At 34.8% G+C, this 24,126-nt stretch overlaps 2 protein-coding genes across 2 annotated transcripts; both read left to right on the top strand.

Moving 5' to 3' along the window:
* The first annotated feature begins 399 nt into the window (after positions 1–399).
* Positions 400–14,209, top strand: LOC126698370 (poly [ADP-ribose] polymerase 1). The gene is made up of 20 exons (XM_050395539.1): positions 400–599; positions 1,673–1,722; positions 1,817–2,006; positions 3,029–3,215; positions 3,329–3,674; positions 4,096–4,291; positions 4,363–4,527; positions 5,000–5,060; positions 5,201–5,264; positions 5,348–5,599; positions 6,578–6,815; positions 6,963–7,075; positions 7,586–7,662; positions 7,805–7,965; positions 9,148–9,339; positions 9,452–9,560; positions 9,731–9,813; positions 9,934–10,071; positions 10,348–10,530; positions 13,942–14,209. Exons 1-20 carry the CDS (start codon positions 450–452, stop codon positions 13,987–13,989), a joined length of 3,003 nt encoding a protein of 1,000 aa, XP_050251496.1. The 5' UTR covers positions 400–449; the 3' UTR covers positions 13,990–14,209.
* Positions 14,210–18,158: 3,949 nt separating this feature from the next.
* Positions 18,159–19,744, top strand: LOC126698371 (LOB domain-containing protein 16). The gene is made up of 2 exons (XM_050395540.1): positions 18,159–18,658; positions 19,253–19,744. Exons 1-2 carry the CDS (start codon positions 18,347–18,349, stop codon positions 19,571–19,573), a joined length of 633 nt encoding a protein of 210 aa, XP_050251497.1. The 5' UTR covers positions 18,159–18,346; the 3' UTR covers positions 19,574–19,744.
* Positions 19,745–24,126: the final 4,382 nt, after the last annotated feature.

Consider the following 24,126-nt stretch of genomic DNA (forward strand, 5'->3'; position numbering starts at 1 on the left):
AGTACTATGCTAATATTATAATATAATACATGGATTAAAAGAAATATAATAAATAAAATTGAAAATTACAATAAATAATAAAAAAATAAATGAGCAAAAATGACTGAAGTTGCATCATGAAAACATATTGTGTAAAAATAAATGATTAAATTTACTTTTAATCTGTTTTTTTTTTTTTTGGAAACTTTGGCTTAAGATTCTCAAAAAAGTTTTTAATAAAGGCGTGTGATACTGCTTTGAAAGCTGGCAACCCATTTAGAAGCCATGGAACAGCAAACGACAGGGGAAAAAAGCGTTACTCACACGTGTGTGAAGCTCCCGAATGGTTTTTGTTTTTGAAAGTAATAATAATAATAATAATGTGGGCCCCACTACCTAGAATTGAAGAGTATAGAATAGAGTAGAACATTTGTGAAGTGAGGTAGACAGAGTGAGAAGTGAGAGTGTGAATGGCGAGCCTAGTAGTTCAGAAGCCATGGAAAGCGGAATACGCGAAGTCTTCACGATCGTCGTGCAAGACGTGCAAGACTCCCATCGACAAAGAGGTCCTCCGCCTCGGCAAAATGGTCCAAGCCACCCAATTCGACGGCTTCATGCCCGTAAATTATCTTTTTTCATCTTCTCAAACCCTTTCCCATTTTCTTTCTCTCTTTTGCTTCCTTATCTAATATTTAGGGTTTTCGCTTTTAAGATTATGCTATTTCGTTTCTGATCATCGACTTTTTGTTATTTTTAGTAATTCTCATTCTCATTTTTTCAACCACATTCTCATTTCTTTCGTATTTCTACTTTCTATTGCTGTTGACTGTTGTGTTGTTTTCCATCTTTTACAATTTTGGTTTTTGGTTCTTCTATATTTTATATTATGTTTTTCATTTTTTGCATTTGGGTTTCTTTTTATTTTTTATGTGAACTGGTCTTCATTTTTGTATTATTTTTATCTTGATGATCAGTGACACTGGCTATGTGTTAAGCAATTTCGATTAATTATTGATTCATGACACTTAGAGAGGGTATCTTTATTTTTTGGGTACCAAACCAAGCCAATGCCATTATATGGGAAAATTTATAAGTTGGACTCTAGGAAGCACAGACATAGATAGGCACGGCCACAACACAGCGACACAAGCAATTTCTGAAAAATTATAACATGAAACGGCTTGTATAACACTGGGTATGACTCCCTAAATGAAGTGTCTTTGCTTCCTAGGTTGGACTTCAAAGTGAGCCCCATTTTCATTTTCAAAGTCGTTTTGGTTTGGCTAAAGAAAATAGTATCTATAATGTTCCGTTGTTTAGAGGTGTACGATCAAAAAAATAAAGCTGATCATGGGTACACATCCCTCGACTTTTTAACAACCTGCTACAACTTTTCATGATGTGGTAGGATTAGCTTTTCTCAATTACTTTGAAGTTCTATAACAAGATCAGTTCAGGGCTTCTATGATGATTGATATTTGTATGTTTTCAGATTTTTTTTTGATAATTCAATAGTTACAACAATGGGATGGGGGATTTGAACCCTAGTTCTCCTAATAAAGGAGATCATACCATGCCACTAAGCTACAAGCCTCATGACTTTAAATTGGAATTTTTTACTTTCCATATCAACCTCGCATATTTATGGATGTATACAATACAACTTTGATATGTTTTTTGTTTTCTGAATCAGATGTGGAATCATGCTAGTTGCATACTGAAGAAAGCAAAGCAGATAAAATCGTATGTATGCTTGTATTATTTATCACCATTTCCATCAAGTAAATCAGATAGATGCAGTAATTAACTTAACTGCTATGCGTTATTTGGATTTTAGTATTGATGATGTTGAAGGCATTGAGTTGCTTCGTTGGGAAGATCAGCAGAAGATCAGAAAGTATGTTGAGGGTGGTGGACCCTCGACCCCGGATACAAGTGCTGTCCCTACTGCACAATATGGTATTGAAGTTTCACAAACTTCTCGTGCTACCTGCAAGCACTGCAGCCAGAAGATTATGAAAGGAGAGGTTGTTTATTAATTTTCTCTGTATGTTTCTATTTTCAGAAGATATTTTTAAGCATGAAATTTGAATTTACTGGATATCAAGGGATTTTCTGGGGGAAACAAGATCTGGAAATTATAATGGCTTCTTCTAGAAATTGAAACATAAGATAAGACTTAGAGAGGAAGATTTGTTAGAAAATTTATTAATGAAATTATTGTCCTTTTTATCAATCTGCTCTGTATTCCAAAATGAGTCAGAGATTGAATTGGTCAGCATTGTTACCAAAGCACAAGGAATCTGCAGATGTTTGATAGGTGAGACGGACAAGGGCTTGAGCAAAGTGTCCTATGTTACCTTACTTACCATAATAGGTGTCTATTACACAGTGATCAGCATATGTTTGCTACTTTTCTTCTATTAGTTCTTACCAATAGCATTTCATTGTCATGACATTATTGTAATGTTATTAATGGCTTAGCACCTTTTTTCTTTCAAGTGTCTAGTGCTCAAAAGTCCTTAAATAATGTGTCTAAGTTGCTCCACCATGCTACCAATCCAAAAACTATTGCAAGTGGTCACTTCTCATGACCTTTTTATAAAGTATGCGGTATGCTATATGGGTTTTATAATTGAAGGAGTTGACTGCAAAAAAAATGACAATGAAGCAGGTTTTATTTTTGGGTCTAATTGTAGTTAATGTCCAAAAAGAAGAGCCTGATTTAAGGAGCTTTTTAAGATTTTATAGAAGTCCTTGAAGAAGTTTTTAAATTTATATTAGTGATGTTAGAGTTGAATTCATGAAGTTAGATCGGCATCTGAATTCTGAAGATAAGATTATATATGCCAAAGTAACTAGTAATGCATAAATGCTACTTGAAGATAAAATAGCTATGCCAAAGGTGGTGACAATGATTATTTGTCACGAAGATGGTTATGTACTGAATGTTTTCACCTTTTTTTTTGATGGTTGAATTATTGCGAATAGTAATGCATAACGCTTTCAATATTCTTTTAAGTCAATAATTTTATTATTTTACCCCTAGGTTCGTATATCCACCAAGCCTGATGGCCAAGGAGCTAGGGGCTTGACGTGGAACCATGCCAACTGTTTCTTGGAACAGTCTCCATCTACTCAAGTGGAGAAGTTGTCTGGATGGGAGAGCCTCTCAGCTTCTGACCAGGCAGTCATCTGTGCCCTTACTAAGAAGGTTCCATCTACTGCAAAGAGTGGTATGAAGTTCACTTTGATTTTATAGGAGATTGTTTTCTAATGCTGTAGCAACCACAGAACTCTTTTTTTTTTTTTCCTTCACTTTTCTCTTTCACTGTACTTGTCCTTTCAGGCACTAAAGTTGAGATACAAGAGAATAAAGAACTCTTGCAACAATCAACTTCCAAAGCTGGCGTAAAACGTAAAAAAGAAGTTAGTGGTGATCAGAAGCCAAAGGCTGCTAAGGCTAAAGGAGAAATGTCAGCAAGTACGGCTGCATGTATGGAGAATGTTGCGGACTCCAGGAATGAACATTCAAAAGCTTCTGATTTGGAGAGTAAACTAGAGACCCAAACTAAAGAACTGTGGGCTCTGAAAGATGATCTTAAAAAATATGTGTCAACAGCAGAGTTGCGTGAAATGCTTGAAGCCAATGGGCAAGAGTTGACAGGATCAGAACTTGATTTGCGTGAGCGCTGGTAATATATTTTTTTTGTGCTATCTTTGAGCGTCTTATATATATATATATATATATCAAATTGTCTACAAATTTTGTCATGAATTTGTGTATCTGTTCCTGATGAAATGTCATCACTAAATTCTCCAAAGGAGATATTTTTTTATTTTTATTTTTTGTCTTGACACTAACCTCTTGTATGCCAAGTGTATCATTATTGTTCTCTAGATCACTATTACCCTGATAAATAAGTTTCGACATAAATGAGTGAAACTGTTGCTTTGTTTGTCATACTTTGCAATTATTAAACCCTTTTTTATATTTGAAAATAGTTCAAATGGATACGTAAGTTGTTAATAAGGTGATAATTACCACTATTTTGTATTACTCTCATCCCTTATACTAACGTGGACACAATATTGATTGTTGTAATTCTTATTTAGTGCTGATGGAATGATGTTTGGAGCACTTGCTACCTGCCCACTTTGTTCTGGTTCTCTTTGTTATTCTGGAGGCATGTATCGGTGCCGTGGGTTCTTATCAGCATGGAGCAAGTGTTCTTACTCTACTCGTGAACCTGAACGTCTGAAAGGGAAGTGGAAAGTCCCGGAAGAAACCAATAATCAATATCTCAGCAAGGTATTCAACTTGTATTCTTGTCATGTTTTAAAGTACCCAAATTGTGACATAAGTTACTCAATTGTGTGCAGTGGTTTAGATCACAAAAGGGTACCAAACCTGTTCGGATATTGCCTACATCATCATCCAACAATCCTTCTGGAAGTCAAGCTACTAACAGCCCATCCCAATCAACAAAGAGTGAAAGTTTGGGAGACTTAAGGGTTGCTGTATCTGGGATACCTAAGGAATCCATGGTATGATTTTTTCCTTCCATTTTTTTTGATAATTAGTATAGGTTTTATTGATGACGAAAAATACTGTGTTCACGATGCTGAACTAAAATAAAAAATTACAAGAAGATTAAAGAAAAGATTTAAAAGAGCATGGGAGCTTAAAAATGGATATACAATGTGTGATTCCCCATGCTCAAGACCAATCAAACAGAGTACGAATCAACAAGGATTTTAATTGATCAAGGGTTCTCTCAAGGTCCTCAAACGTAAGACTATTTTGTTCCATCCATGCTATCCATGTCAAGCATGCTGGCACCAGATTCCATAAATCCAAAGAATGTTTCCCAAACCAATCAACAAGGATTTCATTCCACTTTTTTTTTTTTTTTTTGTTGATGTTATACACTTTTACTGAAATCATGTCCAAGGTGGTTTCAAAATCTGTGGTAAATAATTTAGTAGTGAGCTAATCTCATGATGGAGAATTTTGCAGGAGGAATTTAAGAGAAAAATTGAGGGGGCAGGTGGATCTGTTCATACCAAGATCAAGAAAGGTATATAATCCATGAACTGAATCTTAGTCTTAATAATATTGTGTCTCAACTGAACCTTAAGTTTAAAGTCTTGTGTCTTCAAAGTTATGGATGTAATGATGCATTGTTTTAGTTGTTTTGCTTAACAATTTAAATTGCAGATACTAACTGCTTAGTTGTGAGTGGAGTGCTGGATGATCAAAATGCTGAGACGAGGAAGGCAAGGTGAAGCTGACTCAAATTGTGGGTCTTTAGTATTTGTCTTCTTTGATTCATTTTCATTTGACTTGGAATGGTATCATTAACAGGAGGATGAAGTTACCAATTGTTCGGGAGGATTATCTGACTGATTGCATCAAAAGACAAAAGAAGCTTCCATTTGATTTGTACAAAGTTGAAGCCATTGGTGAGGCCTCTAGCATGGTCACTGTCAAAGTAAAAGGGCGAAGTGCTGTGCATGAATCTTCTGGCCTGCAAGACACAGGTCACATACTTGAGGATGGGAAAAGCATCTATAATACGACATTGAGTATGTCTGACTTATCAACTGGTGTTAACAGGTAATATTATTTTAGGCCAGACTACACTTTTGGTCCTCCAACAATTAGGGTTAGTTTCAATTTCGTCCCTCAACTATTAAGCGTGTCCCTTACTTTCAAAATTAAGTGACTTGATTTTGAACTTTTAAGGGATGAAATTGTCACAACTAATAGTTGAGAGACCTTGATTTTGAAGTTGAAGGAAGAAATTGACACAATTAAGTGTAGCAGGATGAAATTGAAACTGTGACAAATGTAGAGGGACCAAAATTGTAATTTGACATTTGTTTTATACCATCTTTCTTTTGAAGCTCTTTAATGATTTTATTTATCTCTTTTTCAAATAATAGCTATGATTTATCCTGGCTTAAAATCAAATGTATGCAAAGTTGGGCAGAAATATACTGCATCATTTTTATTGGGATATTTTGTGTGAATGCAGCAATATTTCATAGTACTACAGCTCCATGTAGTTAGGATCATAGTTTAGTTAGGGGATGACCCAGAAATTTTCTATTGGTAATTTGGGTTTGCTATCTGAATATATAGTGTACGTTTATTTCTAAGACTTTGGAGAATGAGCATTTCCATAACCCAACAAGAATTAAAAGATAAGTTGGAAGTGAAATTGTTATATGCTTGGGGGGATTGTATAGAAACTATAAATTGTGTTGGTGACCAAAACTATAATTTTTCAAGTAAACATATAATCTCTCAAAGAAAAGTCACTGAGTGATTATAAAACATTGGAACTAGAGAAGAGAAGGGGGGCGGGTGTTGAACTTTGAGACAATTTCAAATAGCGTGGTTCACATTGAGCTAATTTTTACCTCAACCTCTTATCCTACTGTAGTTTGACATATACACTGTTAAATTGGACTCTCAAATTTCTGCGTTATCTTTCCAAGTTTCTGCATTGGCCATTTTCTCTTCTTTTAAATCTTTTATATTAACTTTTAACTTCTGCATGTTGTTCCTCTATATGTTGCCCAAGTACAGTTATTACATCCTCCAAATAATCCAAGATGATAAAGGTTCAGATTGCTATGTGTTCCGTAAATGGGGTCGAGTGGGAAATGAAAAAATTGGAGGAAGCAAATTGGAAGAAATGTCAAAATCAGATGCAATTCGCGAATTCAAACGTTTGTTTCTTGAGAAGACTGGGAACCCATGGGAGGCATGGGAAAAAAAGCAAAATTTTCAGAAACAACCTGGAAGATTTTTCCCATTGGATATTGTAAAAATTTTTATTTATTTATTTATTTTATGTTTTTCCAGTATTTGCTTTGGTAGTAGTCATATCTCATAGTTATTAATTTATTTTTTAGTACTTGCTTGGGTAGTAGTCATTTCTCATAGTTATTAATTTATTTGGAATTTGTAGGACTATGGAGTTAACAAACAGGTGTCTAAGAAAAGACAGAACGATGCAGAGAGCAAACTTGCTCCTGCTGTAGTTGAATTGATGAAGATGCTTTTTAATGTGGAAACATACAGGTTATAAGCAGATCATTATTTTATTATTTATTCATTGGAGATTTAGGGTATGTTTGGTAACTGTTTTTTCCTTTTATTTTCTGTTTTCAAAAACAATTTTCTATTTTTGAGACTAAAAAACTTGTTTGGCAATTCAAAATAGACAGAAAACAAAAACTGTTTTCAAAACTCAATTTGTAAAGGAAACTGAAAACATGCAAAAGACTGTTTTCAATTTCTAATTTTCAAAAGTCAATGAAAACATGCATTTAATTTAATGAATCAGTCTAATTTAATGAGTTTGCATTAAAGTTTAAATCCTAGTAACAACATATTTTAATATTTTCTATTTTTTTTCTTCAAAAAACTATCTTTTTAATTTCAACTAACCAAACATGTTTTTTATTTCAAAAATACAAGAAAATTGTTTTTTCTTTATATTCCCAAAAACAAGTTTTTGAAAATAGAAAACAAAAACTGTTATCAAACATAACCTTATATGCCTGGAAAGCTAAATCTCAATCCTTACAGAGCTGCCATGCTGGAATTTGAGATTAATATGTCAGAAATGCCATTGGGAAAACTGAGCAAAAGCAATATCCAAAAGGGTACATACCGTCAAAAGTCTTGTCTTGCACTTAAGATATGTAGCTATTTTGTTCTTAAACTAACTTGTGCAGAAGGATGCACAAAAAGAAAAAGAGGATATGTTAACATTTTGCTAACTTTATAATTTTCCTTTTCCCCCAGGGTTTGAGGCATTAACTGAAATACAGAATCTACTAAATAGTAATGCTCATAATCCTTCTGTCAAGGAAAGCTTGATCGTTGATGCCAGCAATCGTTTTTTCACTGTGATCCCTTCCATTCATCCACATATTATTAGAGATGAGGATGATTTTAAGTCAAAGGTACAAGATCCAGCATGGAGCATCTATCATGCTTTTGGCTTTTTGCATATTCTCAATCTTCTTGTCTCTTTAATTAGAGATGATATTAACTCACATAAATGATGGATTATTATTATTATTATTTTGCTAACCCTGTTGTATTTATATCTAAAAATTTACTATTTTTAGGTGGCATGTTATCTGATGTAATAAACTCTTACCCTTTTCTTGTTAAAGCTAACAGCATTATTCTGAAGAATCTCTGTTAATCTTATATATTCAAATATTTTCAGTTGATTTTGATAGTATGAGCAATTAGTAAATAATAGAGGAAGACATTCCCTTTACCTATTTACATGTTTTCTTCATTTATCATGTCAATTGTATTAGATAAGAATATTGTAAGAATATTTCATGGCTTGGAAGACCTCTGAAACCTAGTATACAAAAACTAAGTTGTACCCTGAAATTAAAAGATGGATGTTGTTTTATTTGAAACACACAATGAAGAGTGGAAATGGAAATCAAGGAAGGTCTAGGAATGGAAGTGTGTATTGATAAAAACCAATAAATGCCAAATTATTACTTGGTTTGAAGTGGTTATGAATTCTTGGTTCAGCATCACTTTTGGTCGTGGTTTGAACTTTGAAGCAGAGTGAAGAAAATGGAGTGGAAAATTTATGCTGAAAATTTCAAATTGGTTGGACTTGAGATGGTCTGAAATAGGACAGATTCCAAAATCATTTTAAAATTCAGTTCAGATTCATAGTCATTCTGTCTAGAGTTGACCTTAATGACAAAAGTTTGAGTTGGGAAGTTGGGGGTAAGGCTGCCTACCAATCACCTCTCCTAGACCCACCTGATTTGGCATTTGCTGTTAACTCTGTTTGTCAACACATACAATCTCCTACAAATGACCACTTTACTGCATGCAAAAGTGGGGGGCATTGTGCACAGGGTATCACCTTTTTTTTTTTGTTGAGCTGGGAAGCTCTGTAGGAAAGAGTATTTTCTTTTGCACCATCTCCAAAATGGTTGAAAAAACAATGAGATGGAATTTCATTATTGTTCATGCATTGTATGGAACACAGGAATTTTTATTTTTGATGCCTGAGTAATGTGATGCACATGCAAGTCACTCGTTCATTTTCCACATACAGTACAAGGACTTATGCTTGGCACGCTGTTTTTGTTCCATGGTAGGTTAAAATGTTAGAAGCTCTCCAGGATATTGAAATAGCTTCCAGATTAGTAGGTTTTGATGCTGATAGTGATGACTCCCTAGATGAAAAGTATATGAAGCTCCATTGTGATGTTGCTCCACTTCCTCATGATAGTGAAGATTATCAGCTGATTGAGAAGTATCTCCTTACCACTCATGCCCCTACACATACGGTGGGTTTACTTTGGGCACTGACGCTCACTAGGCTGGTGATGACTTCTTGTTTATTTCTTGGATTCTTTTTCATTTTGACAAATTAATTCTGGAAACTGGTAATATCATCAGGAATGGTCACTTGAACTGGAAGAAGTTTTCTCACTTGAGAGAGAAGGGGAATTTGATAAGTTTGCTCCATACCGAGAGAAGCTTAAAAACAGAATGCTCCTATGGCATGGTAAGTTACAGTGCTGATTAATAGTAGTTCTTTGCTCTGACTTGTGAGTGACAGTATTTTCTTGAAAGTTTGTTCTAGATTGAGGTTTGTGGGATTCTATTGGAGTGTCGGGAAAGTCAAATTAGAGGTAGAAGTAAATTTAAAGATTCAAAACATTTTGTTTTTGGCAGGTTCTCGGTTGACAAATTTTGTGGGAATAATTAGCCAAGGACTGAGAATAGCCCCTCCTGAAGCCCCAGCTACTGGCTATATGGTTATCTCTCTCTCTCTCTCTCTCTCTGTCTCTGTGCATATGTGTATTTATATTTACATGCACATGTGATATATTGACCTACTTTTCTGCCAGCCTTACTTTCTTCATTTTGCTTTGCAGTTTGGCAAAGGGGTTTACTTTGCTGACCTTGTCAGTAAGAGTGCTCAGTATTGCTTTACTGATAAGAAAAATCCTGTTGGCCTAATGCTTCTTAGTGAAGTTGCTCTGGGGGAGATCTATGAGCTCAAAAAGGCCAAAGTGAGTCCAAAATACATGATTTTAAGTTTGAATATTTTAGAGTGTTTTACGTAGTGAAGTGATAATTTGATGTGCACGAACTCACTCAAATGTGCATGTGCAATATCATAACCTAGCATACATAGCTGCAGTATACTTTTGGACACACTTTCATTCTCCCATAACTTTTCCAATATGGTTTGTTGGGGAAAAAAAATCAGCCCACACAGATGTATTAAACTTGTTATTTCTCTAGCGACTTTCACCCTTCTCACAATCTTTCCTATTTTCATTCAGTATATGGATAAACCTCCTGAAGGAAAGCACTCTACAAAAGGACTTGGCAAGAATATACCTCTGGAGTCAGAATATGTGAAGTGGAAAGATGACATTGTTGTCCCTTGTGGCAAACCTGTGCCATCAAAGGTCAAGGCATCTGAGCTGATGTACAATGAGTACATTGTTTACAATACAGCTCAGGTAAGTTATCTGCTTTTATTTTTCTCAATTCCCCATCACTGGTTTGACAAACTGGCAATTCGTTTTTATTTACACTTATCCATGGTGGCGAATTGCTAATGTAAATTACTCCCTTTTAGTTTGTGGTAGTTTTGATTTTGGTCCATAATTTAAATTATTTTTTATTTTAATCCTTCAACTCAGTTTTACACTGTTTTTAATGGCATCCTGCTGTCCATCCCGTTAATAATGTTACAGTAAAATTCCATTTAAGCCTGTAATATGTGCTGACAGGGCCAATTAAAATATGTCATGTCATTTAAAATGTCAGATCAATTTTTTTTTTTTTTTTAGAAAGTTCCAGCATCTAAAGGACCATCAAAGTTCCAGCATCAACATACTCAAACCCCATCTTATCTCTTTTCTATCGGCTGCCACACACCTTGCAACCACACCAAGCTCAACCCACCACCCACAACCACAGGCACATACCACCAAATAAACCGACCAATCTCCATAACCACCAAAGCAACCTGATGCGGGCAGTGGGTCAATCTCAGTTTTATTTATTTTAAAGTGTCACGAAATTTTGTAATTTCCTAAATTCTGGACATGGGCTGTACTAATGGTCCATTAGGTCTTATTTTGGGTTTTATTTAAGTTTAGTTATTTAGTTGGGTTTAGTAATAAAAGGCCAAGGAGTCCAACTCTTATTCGGGTTTTAAGAAGTTCAAGTTCTACTAGGAATAGGTGTTAGTCTTCTATTAAAAACATGTATTGCTTTTTATAGAAAATAAATAAGGTTTTATATTTTAAGAGGAGCTATGAAGCTTGTTAGAGGTTTGTGTGATGCAACCTTCTCTGAGGTGTGATGCCAAGGAAACCCTAGATGTGATGCAAATTTGACACCCATTAAACCACAAAAATCCAAAGCTTTAAAACCTATTAAGCCACTCATCTATCAAATAGCTCTAAAATAACCCTTAAACAGTGCCATCACTGTTCATGGGTTACTGTGCACAGTCTGAGAGCAGCAACCCATATCTTGGTTTTTCCCCTTTGTTTCATCCACAAAGCCCACTATTCTTTTTACTGGTGTTAGAAACCCTAGTAATCCTTGTTATTTCCAGCCTTTCCATAATTGAAGCCTGACCCTAATCCTCAAAATCTCAGCGCAGCCCAGATCTGACCCAGTAGTTTTAAAACTGATTTTGCTTGTTCCCTCTTGTCCTACATCACTACCAAAATTCACCACAGCTGCATTCAACTGGCCACCAAATAGACTGTCAAAGCTCCAGCACCAACAGATTCAGACCCCATTTTATCTCTTTGCTATTGGCTACACACACCATGCAACAACGCCAATATCAACCCACCATCAACCACAACAACCACTGGTCCCCACACAACAACAATCAAAATAAGCCAGAGAAATTTATACTTAGTAATAGAAATTTAAGAAACATTCTAATCTACGACATATCTGTTACATTTTCAACGCACTGTTGCATTTTCAGTGCACTAACAGAAAGTGTGGTTCCCAATTTGCTAACCTCTCATCGCTGATTCAATTCTCAACCCCTTCTTTCTTTGCTAACCTCTTCTTATGAATGCCTTCCATTTCTCCTTTCTTTCTTTCCCTCCTGCCTGATCTCTTCATCTAACGCACCCGTGTCCAACTCTCGTGCGGGGTGCGACGCGGCTGCACGTGCGTTCACACGAATTTTTTTTTAAAGGGCAACAAACTAAATGACCTGCATATTCACTTTCAAGAAATGAGTTGTGCTATCAAGTGTGGACAAAGAAGGTTCTTCAAAGCTTGCATCTTGGAGAGTTTTCAAGCTATGGTGGACGAAGAAGCTCTCAAAGCTTAAAGATTGCATCTGGAGAGTTTTCAAAATGGGTAAAGTGAGATGAGTCAGATGACCATTAGTGGGGTAGGTGGTGGGACATTGGAATGTGCATTGTGCCATCACGTGGGGTAGGGGTAGGTGGTGCCGTGGTGGAACGTATAAATATCCCATTATATTTGTTTATTTACAATAATACCCGAATTTGAATTTTATTTTTCTCAATTACCAATTTAATTACTTTTATGATTTTCTTAATCTCACTTTATTTAAGATTTAAAAAAAAAAAATTCATTATTTTATATAATATTAATAATATATGTGTGTGTATATATATATTTCATTATCAAGTTTATATTACTGTTTTAATTTGTGCCTTTTTTATTCAATTTTATATTCTAATTTCTAAACATCATTTAATAGTTATATATTCACTTTATTATCCATTGTTCTTCTTAAATTGATATGTATTTAACAATTATATGAAAAAAAGGCCTAACAATATATAGAAAATATAAATAAAAATATATTTAATAATTAATTAATAAACGTGTTCCGCCGCACCTGTGTCCTACTTTTTCAGAAATTGCCATGTTGCCGCTCTGCACCTGAATCCGCACTCATGTTTCCTAGCTCTTCATCTTCACTGTTTTCTCTCAAATCACCTGATTCTCTCTCTCTCTCTCTCAATTCTGATCTCTTGATTCTGATCTCTTTGTCTAATTTTTATCATTGTGGGATGGTGGAGAGTGTCTCTTAGATGGCAGCGACATGGGGTCAAGTTGTTTGTGGTGTGGGTTGAGGATTGGGTCTTGGTTCAGAAAGGCAATGGCAATTTTGGGCCTTTGAGTGGGTCAATCAGGGTTCTTTGGTGACATGTTTGGGTATATGGGTGTAATTTGCATTTTAGTCTTAAATTTAAGTCAAAGACTTGATAGATGTTTATGTACTACAGATATGAAAATAGATTTGAAGTTCCAGGGTCTTCTGGAATGTTGATGAATTAATGTTACCATAAAAAACCTGCTGTGAGCAGGCACTTCAATTATTTGAATGTCATCAGATTCAGTATTGTGAGTTAACTGAGTTATAATATTCATTGTTAAAATTATCTGATACTTAGACATCCTTGGTTCGATCCCCACTAGGTGTTCTCTTGGATTCTTTGATACACGGTTTTGGTGGGTGGGATCATGTATCCATGGTTTAATCCTCAAGGATGGGTCCAAAGGGCCCTGCTTTGGTGAGGTTCCACGTCATTAGAAAAAAAAAAATTTTATTGTTAAAATTAATTTGAGGAAGAGGATTGTATCTGTTTGAAATATATATATATATATATATATATTTTGAATTAGTGGGTGGTTTTAGTACTGTGGACTCAGCACCAATTTATTTGACCTGAGGGCGGGTTTACTGACACAGCCTACTTAAAAGTTAATAATGCTTGGGAGTTGGGCAGACTATATACTAAATAATTTTTCCTTAAACAATATTGCTCTGCTTTTTATATAATTGTGCTCTTTTAGAGCATGTCCATGTGGCAAGTTAGTGTGACTGAACTGGCGGTTCTTATCTTGGACAGGTTAAGATGCAGTTCTTGTTGAAGGTGAGGTTTCATCACAAGAGGTGAGGAGAGGTAAGTGGATTTATATAGCATCCTGTTCAGTTCAGCATTTCACACAATGTTCTCTCTGTTTTGGGATCCTTTAACCTATTAGTCTTGATAAGATCTCGTTTTGGGGTTTGCTGGAGATCTTTCAATGTGTAAATGTTGGTTGTAAGTAGTAGAAGCAAGTTCAGTATCTTCGGAAAATTCATAGTTTTTGGTATGAAGCATTTCATGCAAATTAGACCCTTTTGTTTTGTATGCTTCAATGATTGCCTTTTTTCATTGATGGGCCCTCCCCTTCCATACTGTGAAGTGTTATATATTTTCAACTGTCACACCACAAGCTACCGCACATGTGGGTTTTTTGTCATGCAAACTTTTGGATTCAAATGCACAAGTTTTTCTCCACTGTTCTGCCCTTTTTGACTTTTCTAAGTGTAGCGAAATGCATTTGCACTTGGACTTAAAAGTAGTAAATGGAGTTCTTGTCCTTTTTTTGGTTGGGATGAGTGCTTGTCTTCAACATGTACCAAGTGCAGAGTACCCGCCGGCCAAAAAAAAAAAAAAAAATGTAGGGTGAAGGAGTGAGCTGGGGGAGAGTAAAAGAGGGTGGTGTTATTATAATTACCCAGATTGCACCATCCAGAATGTTATATTGGTTGTTGACTACCAAATGCCAACCTTAGTTGGATTGCAAATGTTATGTTGGTACTTGAAGTAATTAAAAAAAAAAAAAAAAAATTTAGTGGTTCCTGCCTTAATTCTCAAATAAGTTCATTGGCCTTCTGAGACAATATAATTCAACTAAAATCAGTTTCTTTGCCATATTGGTGCCAAATACAGCTTTGAGGACGTGTTTGGGTCCATGTAGATTTAACAAAATGAAACGATTACACTGGCAAAGATTCCTAAGATTTTGCTCGTTACACCCTTTGATTTTCTGGCATGTTCGTTCTTTTAGCATGTCTTGGGGATTCCTGTTCTGATAGTGCAGCCATGTTTCAATTGTACTCCGTTTCCTGCTATTTGTTCTTTACGAATTTCGTATTCACTAAAAAAAGTTCAAATCTTTTGAGTGTTTCTAAAAGTTGTGTTCGCATACAATGGTGTGTTGTCTGAAAACGACGCTGCCCTCTGCTTCTATTGCTCGTGAAAAAGGAAATCCCATCCCATGGAAAAAGGCATTTTTTATGGTGTAATATGGCATTTAATATGGGCACAAATTGAAGTTGATAAGAAGGTATAAGTTTCAATTTCGTTCAAAAACAAATGCTTAGCCAAGAGCCTTGTAGATTAACTAGTACGTTAATTCAATAGGAGATGTTCAAAGTTCAGATCGCTCTTTACCCCCATCAAAAAAGGAAAAAGAAAAAGAAAAAAAAAAGAAGGTGTTTAAACAATGAAAGCATGAGAATGTTCTTGTTAACCAAGCTAGCCTTTGGTCCTGCCTCAGATGGAACAGTGTTGGTTGGGTAGATGTTTTTAAGTTAGGACATCTTTTAGTCAGCCTGCATGTGTGCCATGTGCATGGATGATGTTATAGATTGACTCAAAAATTAATGATGCTTGTGTCACTGTTTGGTAGACCAGAAAATTTTGCATGTGAGCAATTCTTATGGATCCCTGAAAGGCTGTGTGTTGTGGTTGTTAATGTTTTCCAAGCAAAGATAATGAAGCGGCATAGCTGAGGTAAGGAGGATGACATGGAATGTACTTTCTATGCAAAGAGCCATTTTCCTTAGTTAAGAGTGACGAACCCATTCATGCTTGTTTTTGTTTTCTTTTCTTTTCATCTTCAAATGATGTATGCTCTACCTTTTTAATATTTGGTACAAGGAACGTGGCTCTTCTTGCACCATTCTCAAACCCAACTTCTCTACAGCTGGTTTTGACTGTTGTGAGATTGGAGTTGAAAATTCTAAGTTTAGACCAAATTGCTTTCTTCTCCCATGCTGATGATTCAAAAGATGGTGTATCCTCTCCAGAAACTTGTAGCTTAGGCTACAGCCTAACGTGCAACCCGCATGGGTAGGAAAATGAGTGAGATATAAAATACACAACATATTAAATGCAGGAAATTGTAGTAGAGAAAAGTAATAAGTATGTCACTAAGAGAGAGAGAGAGAGAGAGGGAGAGAGAGAGAGAGAGAGAGAGGGAGAGAGAGGAGGCCGACAACCATGTAGGTGGATATGGCGATAGGTAAGATAATATGGTTGATAAATGAGCAAGGCAAGACTATAATAAGTAAATATATAAGAGACTTGTAACTCAATGACATTATTTAATTTTTGGTCCTCTCCTCTTTATAGTATGAAAAAAGGAGGTTAGTAATTGGGTATTTTTTTAGGTAATTGGTTTTGAATGTAGGGAAAATTAACAGATGCCTTATGGGGCCTTTAGTTTATGAATTATTTTTAAAAATATTTTATGGAAAAATGATAAAACAATTAAATTTTTTAACGGTTTTTTATATTTTTTATAAAAATTATGTTAAAACTTTTCTAAGATGGTTTATTAACAATTTGTTCTAAGGACATTTATTAACATGACCCCTGAATATATAGCAACAATGAATTATTACCGGAAAAGCCATGCAACCATATTGAAAAAAAAATGAATTATTACTGGAAAAGCCATGCAACCATATTGAAAAAAAAAAAAAAAAAAAGACAAATATAATTGCTAGAATTTTTGGATGAATAACCCCTGCGAATCCAATTGAAGACGCTAGTGATAAAAAAATTACAAAATTATGAGTGTTCGAACTTTTTGTATCATACCTTTCCGTGGATGCTATAGAAATGACCATCCTTCAATGTATTTAATTTTTGTTATAATAATGGCTATGAAAAAAATTGTTATAATAAATAATTAATGCTTTTCCTCTGGTTAAAAAAAAGTAGAAAAAAGGGATGCGATATACTAGTGATTAGTGAGAGGTCATTTGCTTTGTGGAAATGATGGCCTATGTGCAAAGCAGCTTAGTTTGTTGCCACTTTAAGCTACTATTTTTGTCTCATGTAATAAATTGAGCTTATTGCACGAGGGTCACACAGCTTCTATACCTAGACTTTCTTAGGATTGAAGACTTTGAGAAAGAAAAGCACTAGTTTCATGACTATTTGGTGTCCCTATTTCAATCTTTCACACTCCGGGATTTAAAATAAAAATAAAAAATCGCCAATGCTACTGTAAAAGAGTGGAACAACTTGTCTAACTTTTCTTTTTTTTTTTTTTTTGGTTACCATTGAGAAAAAGTAAAATCTAAATAAATTAAATAAAAAACTAACATGAAACTCGCAAATAATAAGGAAAAAAAAAAGTAATAAAGTTGACTTATAAATAAGATCCAAATGCACAAAAAGCCTACATTGGAGAAGGTGTCTTAGAATTTTTTTTTTTAAGTATCGTTCAAAAAAAAAAAAAAAAACCTTTTTCCTCTTAAGCTCATCTTTTAAAACAACTCATTTCTAGCAAATGTTATTAAGTTAAAGAGCGCGTATGACTTTTACTTATTTTATTTGTCTGTCTCAGTTATTTTGGTAAATACTCAAATTTTTAAAATTTTTTAAAAATAAGTTAATTTTTAACTTTTAATATAAAAAAACCCAAAATTTAAATTTTTAATAAATACTATACAAATAAGCTACTAAAAATAAGTTACGGCCAAACATACACCATTTTCCTAGTGCAATGACTTCTCCAAATATATATATACAGACACCAATAATACATTTATTTTTAGGAACTCCACCTCATTTGAAAGAGAGGGGGAACAAATATTTAGAACACACGTTTATAAATTTGAAGATTACAACGTTTAGTTTACCACAAAAAACAAAGTCGTTCCTAAAAGCATGAGTGTGGTATGAGTGTTGTTGTCGGTAGAAGTAAACCGGCAGGTGGCAGTATCCACAAAGCGACAAACAGCAGCAGTTCCCAGGTGCGGCGTTCGGCGGAAAATTAAATCCCCAAAATCAAACTTACCCAAATATTATATTACAAAGTTACTTATTAAACCATACTCTTAAAAAAAGTCTATAAGTTGGTCCAAGTTTTAACCCATATATTAAAAAAAAACAAAAACAAAAAAAAACTAGCAAACCCATTAAAAAATGTTCCCTTAGAACCCTGCACATAGGCCCTCTATGTCTCCCATTCACACTCCTTATAAACTTCCCCTTCTCTATGTGTATCTTTAACTTCATTGCCCCACTTTCCTAGCCAACCCATACCCCAGACCATAGCACACATAAGTCTTTCCTAATTTTTTTTGTGCACCATTTCCTAGTGTGCTCGTGTGCCTAAAAATTGTTTTTGATTATTCTGTCTGTTATTCCTTTTTTCTTGTTTCACTGTATCTTTCTAGTTGCTACTATGGCATCTGCGGCTGGGAATAATGGAACTACTGCCACTGGTACTGGCTCTCCTTGTGGGGCATGCAAGTTTCTCAGAAGAAAGTGTGCCACAGATTGTATCTTTGCTCCTTATTTTTGCTCTGAACAAGGTCCTGCTAGATTTGCAGCCATTCACAAGGTGTTTGGTGCTAGTAATGTGTCCAAACTTTTGTTGCATGTCCCAGTTCATGATCGCTGTGAGGCTGTTGTCACTATTGCCTATGAAGCTCAAGCAAGGATTAGAGACCCCGTTTATGGCTGTGTGGCTCACATTTTTGCCTTGCAACAACAGGTTATTTTCAATATTTCTTCTTCTTCTTCTTTTTTTTTTTTTAATTTAGTTTTCCCTGCCTGGCATTACATGCATATCTACAAATTTTTTTTTTCTTCTTTCTGGGCTAAAAGCTATTTCTTACTTGGGTTGCGAGCTAGGTGTACGATTTTACAAAGCCTTCTGATGAGATTTTGAGTTAAGTTGTTTTTCCTTCTATTTTTTGGTTCCTTCCATAAGTCATTTTATGTTGCATAAATTATGTTCAAGATAAAATTCATGGAGATGTGTTTTTCTTTGGTTTGTTCTTTCCATTTAAAAAAAAAAAAAAAATTAAATACGGCTCTTCCTTTTTCATCATTAAAAAAAGGAAGAGTTGAATCAATTAGATGACTAAAATTGCAACTTCTCGTTAATGGGTACCAATCATATCCATTAAAAACATCACTCATCACATCAATCAATTTAAAATTTTTGCACCAAAGCAAATTTCTTCTAATTTTCTTGATAAATTAAGCGTCTAAGGAGACTTTAGCAAGTCCTCAAGAGCCAAGTCTATGGTTGGTTACATAAAATAGCAATGTACAAACAAAATCTAATTATATTTTTTTATAGGTGGCATGCTTGCAAGCACAATTGCTTCAAGTGAAGGCTCAAATGGCTCAAAGCCTAATTGATTCGAGGAACATAGAGAATCAGTGGCCGGGGAATAACGTTGCTGGGGTGCCAATGGTTCCAACTTATCCAACTTACATGAATCCCATTTCCCCTCAGAGCTCACTTGAGTCAATTGACCATAGCAATGATGGAATGTACATGCAAGAAATACAAAGCTGTAGAGAGGATTGCTCAGTCCAACCTTGTTCTAAGAAAAGACCTTATGGCAATGACTTGGGTGAGCTTCAAGCACTAGCCCTTAGAATGATGAGGAACTAATTCATCATGTCTCTTTGTAGAATATGATGTTGATGTTGATGTTAATGATGATGAGGATGAGGATGAGGGTGAGGATGATCTATGCTCAAATGTTGTATATAATGAGAATTTCTAAGTTTTTGGGTATGACTGATAAGCCTAAAATAGGCATGTCCCTGAATTTTTTTTTTTAATCTTTTGTCCCAATCACTAATTTTCCTCTTTGTCAGAACAAACAAAATTAGTTTCAAGAACTCGGAAATGAGCCCCTCTCTCTCTTATTACTATGAAGACTTAAAGTTCACTTTCTTCATGAAGATAATGTAGTTTTTACTGAACAACAATAATGGAGTGACTCCACGTTAAGTCTTGGAATTTGGGTCAGCTTGAATTGTTTTACATTCTTCACCTATCAAGTTCAATAATGATACATGTATCACTCTCAATTGTCCTTCCCATCCCACATGCGGTTTATATTGTTTTAATTAAAGAGCCAAACATGGTTCAAGATGTTCTAGATAACACATACTTAATTACAATATCAATGGGAATCCCAAAGATTTATGTTTATATTTTCTTATTCTTCCTTAGCCATTAGCCAAGATGATTGGTCACCTCTGTCCTATCTTCACTAGATTAAAAAATCATATTCATGCTTCTAATATAATGCTAGTAGTAAAACTAACGTAACATATATAGAAAATTTAACTAGTCATTAGCTCTCTAGCTAGCTCTAGAGTCAACAATGAGTGTTGACTTTAAGGAACTCTTGGGGGCCAAAATATATAGAAAATGTAGATCTTTCTTTTGTCCCCCGGCTCAAAAAATTAAAAAAAGAAGAAGAAGAAGAAGAAGAAGAAAGAATTCGTCCCCTTGGGATGAATTGAAGAGCTAGCTTGCTTTGAAATTTTTTGATTTGGCTGTATAGGGATTAGTGAAGAGGTGAACGATATCATTCTTGTTGAAGCTAAGCACTCCCTTGATGTGAGTACTTAATGGACCCACTTGCATAGGGTTTATGTGCTAATAAGTAGGTTCACCTAACATTAGTAGTTTAGTACTCTTAATGTAATTTTAATAATGACAACCTTATGATTTTGTATTCATATGTATAGACAAAATGTCCCCTTGATTGAATGCACAGGGATACATCATGATTGAGTATTTTGGAAACTATTAACATCAAATAGTTTGGTTCTCCTAATCCTGTAGCAAAGCAAATTAGGAAACGGTCTTATTTTGAAGTTAGTCTCGGTTTATTTGTTACCTTACAAGCACCACTCAAAGAAAAATATAGTTCTCTTACAGGTATATTAGGTGAATCAAACTGTTCATAAATAACTTATTTTAACTTTAAAAACTAGTTTATTAGCTTACAATAAATTGGAGGAAGGGACTAAACTAATGTATATCAGTGTTGGTTTAAGATTGGTTCATCTATGCTAAGGGTTAAGGCATATAATATCTAAGATTTATATTTTAACATATTTCCCTAGCCTACTTTTCAGGTTAATTTTTCTATATATAAAAATATGCATGTATATACATGTTTTAATCTTTATTTTATACTATAGGTTCATAAATGTTAAAGTAAGGGACATCAATATATAATATATTGTTGAATGAAATAAGTACTGTATAAATAGGGTCTATATATAGAGGTCAATTAACCTAGTGGTACATTCTTAAAAAAAAAAAAAAAACCTAGTGGTACAAAATAAGTACAAGATTGTAATGCATGTAAACTATAATAGTACAAAGTGGTACAGAAATAGTACAATGAGCCTTATAGGGGAATTGAGTCTAATCCTTTAACAGCCCCTTAAACTCAAGGTGGAGTGCAATAGCCTAATTTTAATTTGAATACAAGATCACGAAAATGCCATGAGAATCTGATTTTGGGATGTCTTCACACGGATCATGAGATGAAATAGAATGGAGTTGTAAGGAGCCCTAAAGAAGATTATGACAAACAAAATAACAATGATCTCAATATAAATATGTTTGGTTTGTTTGTGGAAGAAATTTTTATAAATAATCTAAATGGCACTTTTGTTGTCACAATATATAGGAGTAGTAAAAGGTAGCAGGACACTTGTATATTCCTCTAAGGTAGTGTCAATAATCTCAGTGGTAAAGTAAGTAATTAATAACAATTTGTTTCTTACTTCACCATGATATAAGAGAAAAGTAAATAAAGTTGTACTCAATAGCGAATGACAATTAGTAAGGTCTTTTGATTAATCAACATTAGGTTAGGCTCGAAGTATAAGAGGTTTATTGTGAAGAGAAGTGTAGGTCATGAAAAACGGTCTCCTTAACATAGCAGATGATACAAAAGCATAATAGACCCTCATTGTGACTAAAAGTAGTAAACGATGTTAATTGTTTTTCAAGTTAACAAAAAATGTAATTAAAAGTACCAGTAGACATTGATCACAAATCATAAGTGGAAGTGCATAGCCAAGTCGAGAAGTCCAAAGTGCAATTGAGGGTAGCTAGGGGTGACAATATAGCTACTAAAAATCCATAGGTAGAAATCGAAATGTGTAAGATGGAGAGCTTGAACAAGAACCCAAGTATATGACCTGTGCCAATTGCCTGTCCCGTCAAAGGATCTTGCACAACACAATTGGAGGAAAGTATGGGGACATGAAAACCTCAAGTGCATAAAATATATGTTAGAAGAAGAGACAATGTCTGTTGTTTGAACAGACATAATGGAGCTATTGTTTTGTGAATTTCAAGTGGATGATGTGCAGGTGTAGTAGTAAATAATGAGGGGTATAGTGTTGTTTGATTGCAATAGGCTTAATCCAAAAGACGAGGGATATGACTCAGACAGATGTTCCTTTTAAGTGGGCATTCTTGAGTTCCTCTGTGACATAGAGCCAAAATTTGCAACCCTAGAAAAAGTTGTGCATGGATTGGGACCAAAGAATGTAATTTATGTCATACAGAGTTATGCAAATAAGGCGAGAAATATCTTTCTAGGCCATCTTGACACTTCACATGAACAACATACCGAAAATATGAAATCAACATAAAATACTTAGTGAGAAACACATGTCAAAGTTAGTGAATATTTAACATTGATGTGGCTACTGACATAGTAGATAGGGTTGATTTGGTGCTCATGTGGCACTGATGACATGATCACTTTCGCTGATGTGGCACTAATTACATGGCAACATTTGTTGACGTGGTAGCTAGGATGCATTAATGTGACATTGATTTTGGCCTACGATGATGTGGAGATAGGCCTGACTTGTCAAAATAGGATGGCGACACGTGGTAGAAGTCATGTTTTGACACATGAAAGAGCATGTGACGTGTGGTAGCATGTGTGGCACTATTGAGAAAAACGCCGGAAAAAGGAAAGGAAAGATGGTGGTAGAGTTTCATAACATTGGATATGATACCATGTTTAGATGGATTTTTTTTCACAATAACATCATTTTCTAACAATTTCACTAGTTAGCATTGTTTGGAAACTATTTAGGGAACTAACATCTCGAGTTTGTGAGAGTCGAATTCATTGTAGCAAATTGAGTGGAATAGTCTAGAGTTCGATGGAACTCGAGTTTTAGAAACTTGAGTTCCTTGCTCTTTTTCATTTTCCTTCGTTCTTCATTCTCCAGATGCTAGATCGTTTCTCTAGACCAAATCAAGAACAAACCCACAAAGACCAAATCAAGAACAACCTCAAGAACCTAGAAACAAACCCACAAACACCCACCCACGGCAAAAACCACACCCACTTCAGGAACAAACCCACAAATCACAAAAATAGTTTTGGTTTGGGTTGAGAGAGATGAGCTGGAGATCAGACCATTGCCGATGGTTGCGATGATGGTCGGAGGAAGAGCCAAGGAGCTCAGCCACAGAAGTTCAGAGAGCAAAGGAGTGGGTTCGTTGTTTTTGATTGATTTGGGTTTGTTGTTCTCTTCTTCTTTGTTGGTTTGCCTTCTTCTTTGTGATCTCTGCCTCTTTCTTCTTAGTGAATTTGTGGAACTCGAGTCTTAGAGACTTGATTTTTACATTGATTTCAATAGAAATCGAGTCTTTGATACTCGAGTTGCTACAGTGAAATCGAGTTTAAGACACTTGAGATGTTAGTTTCCTAAATAGTTTGGAAACTATGCTAACTAACGAAATTGTTTGAAAATTGGTGTTATTTTGAAAAAAAAAATCCATGTTTAGATCAAGACTATAGTTGAATATATTAATAAATGAATAAGTAATGAGTACTGTATAAGGTCAATATATAAAGGCCGATTAATCTAGTAGTACAATAAAACTACATAACTATAGTAAATGCGTAGTGTGATTTTATAAGGTGGTTCAAGAATAATACAAAGACAATAAATAGGCCTAAGAGTGGGCTTGGTCATGATACTCTAACAAAATATAAATCTCAATTTAAAAAAAAAAATGTTATGTATTAGTTTATATATAATATTTTAACGAGGGAAATGAGAGGCAAAATAGAACCAACAACAAGAGAAAGGGAGAGGAGGTAGGATACTATTGGACTGTAAGCCCATTGACAAATTTGTATGTTTTCTTAGCTT

The sequence above is a fragment of the Quercus robur genome, chromosome 9 (assembly GCF_932294415.1).
Source record: "Quercus robur chromosome 9, dhQueRobu3.1, whole genome shotgun sequence".
Lineage (NCBI taxonomy): Eukaryota > Viridiplantae > Streptophyta > Magnoliopsida > Fagales > Fagaceae > Quercus > Quercus robur.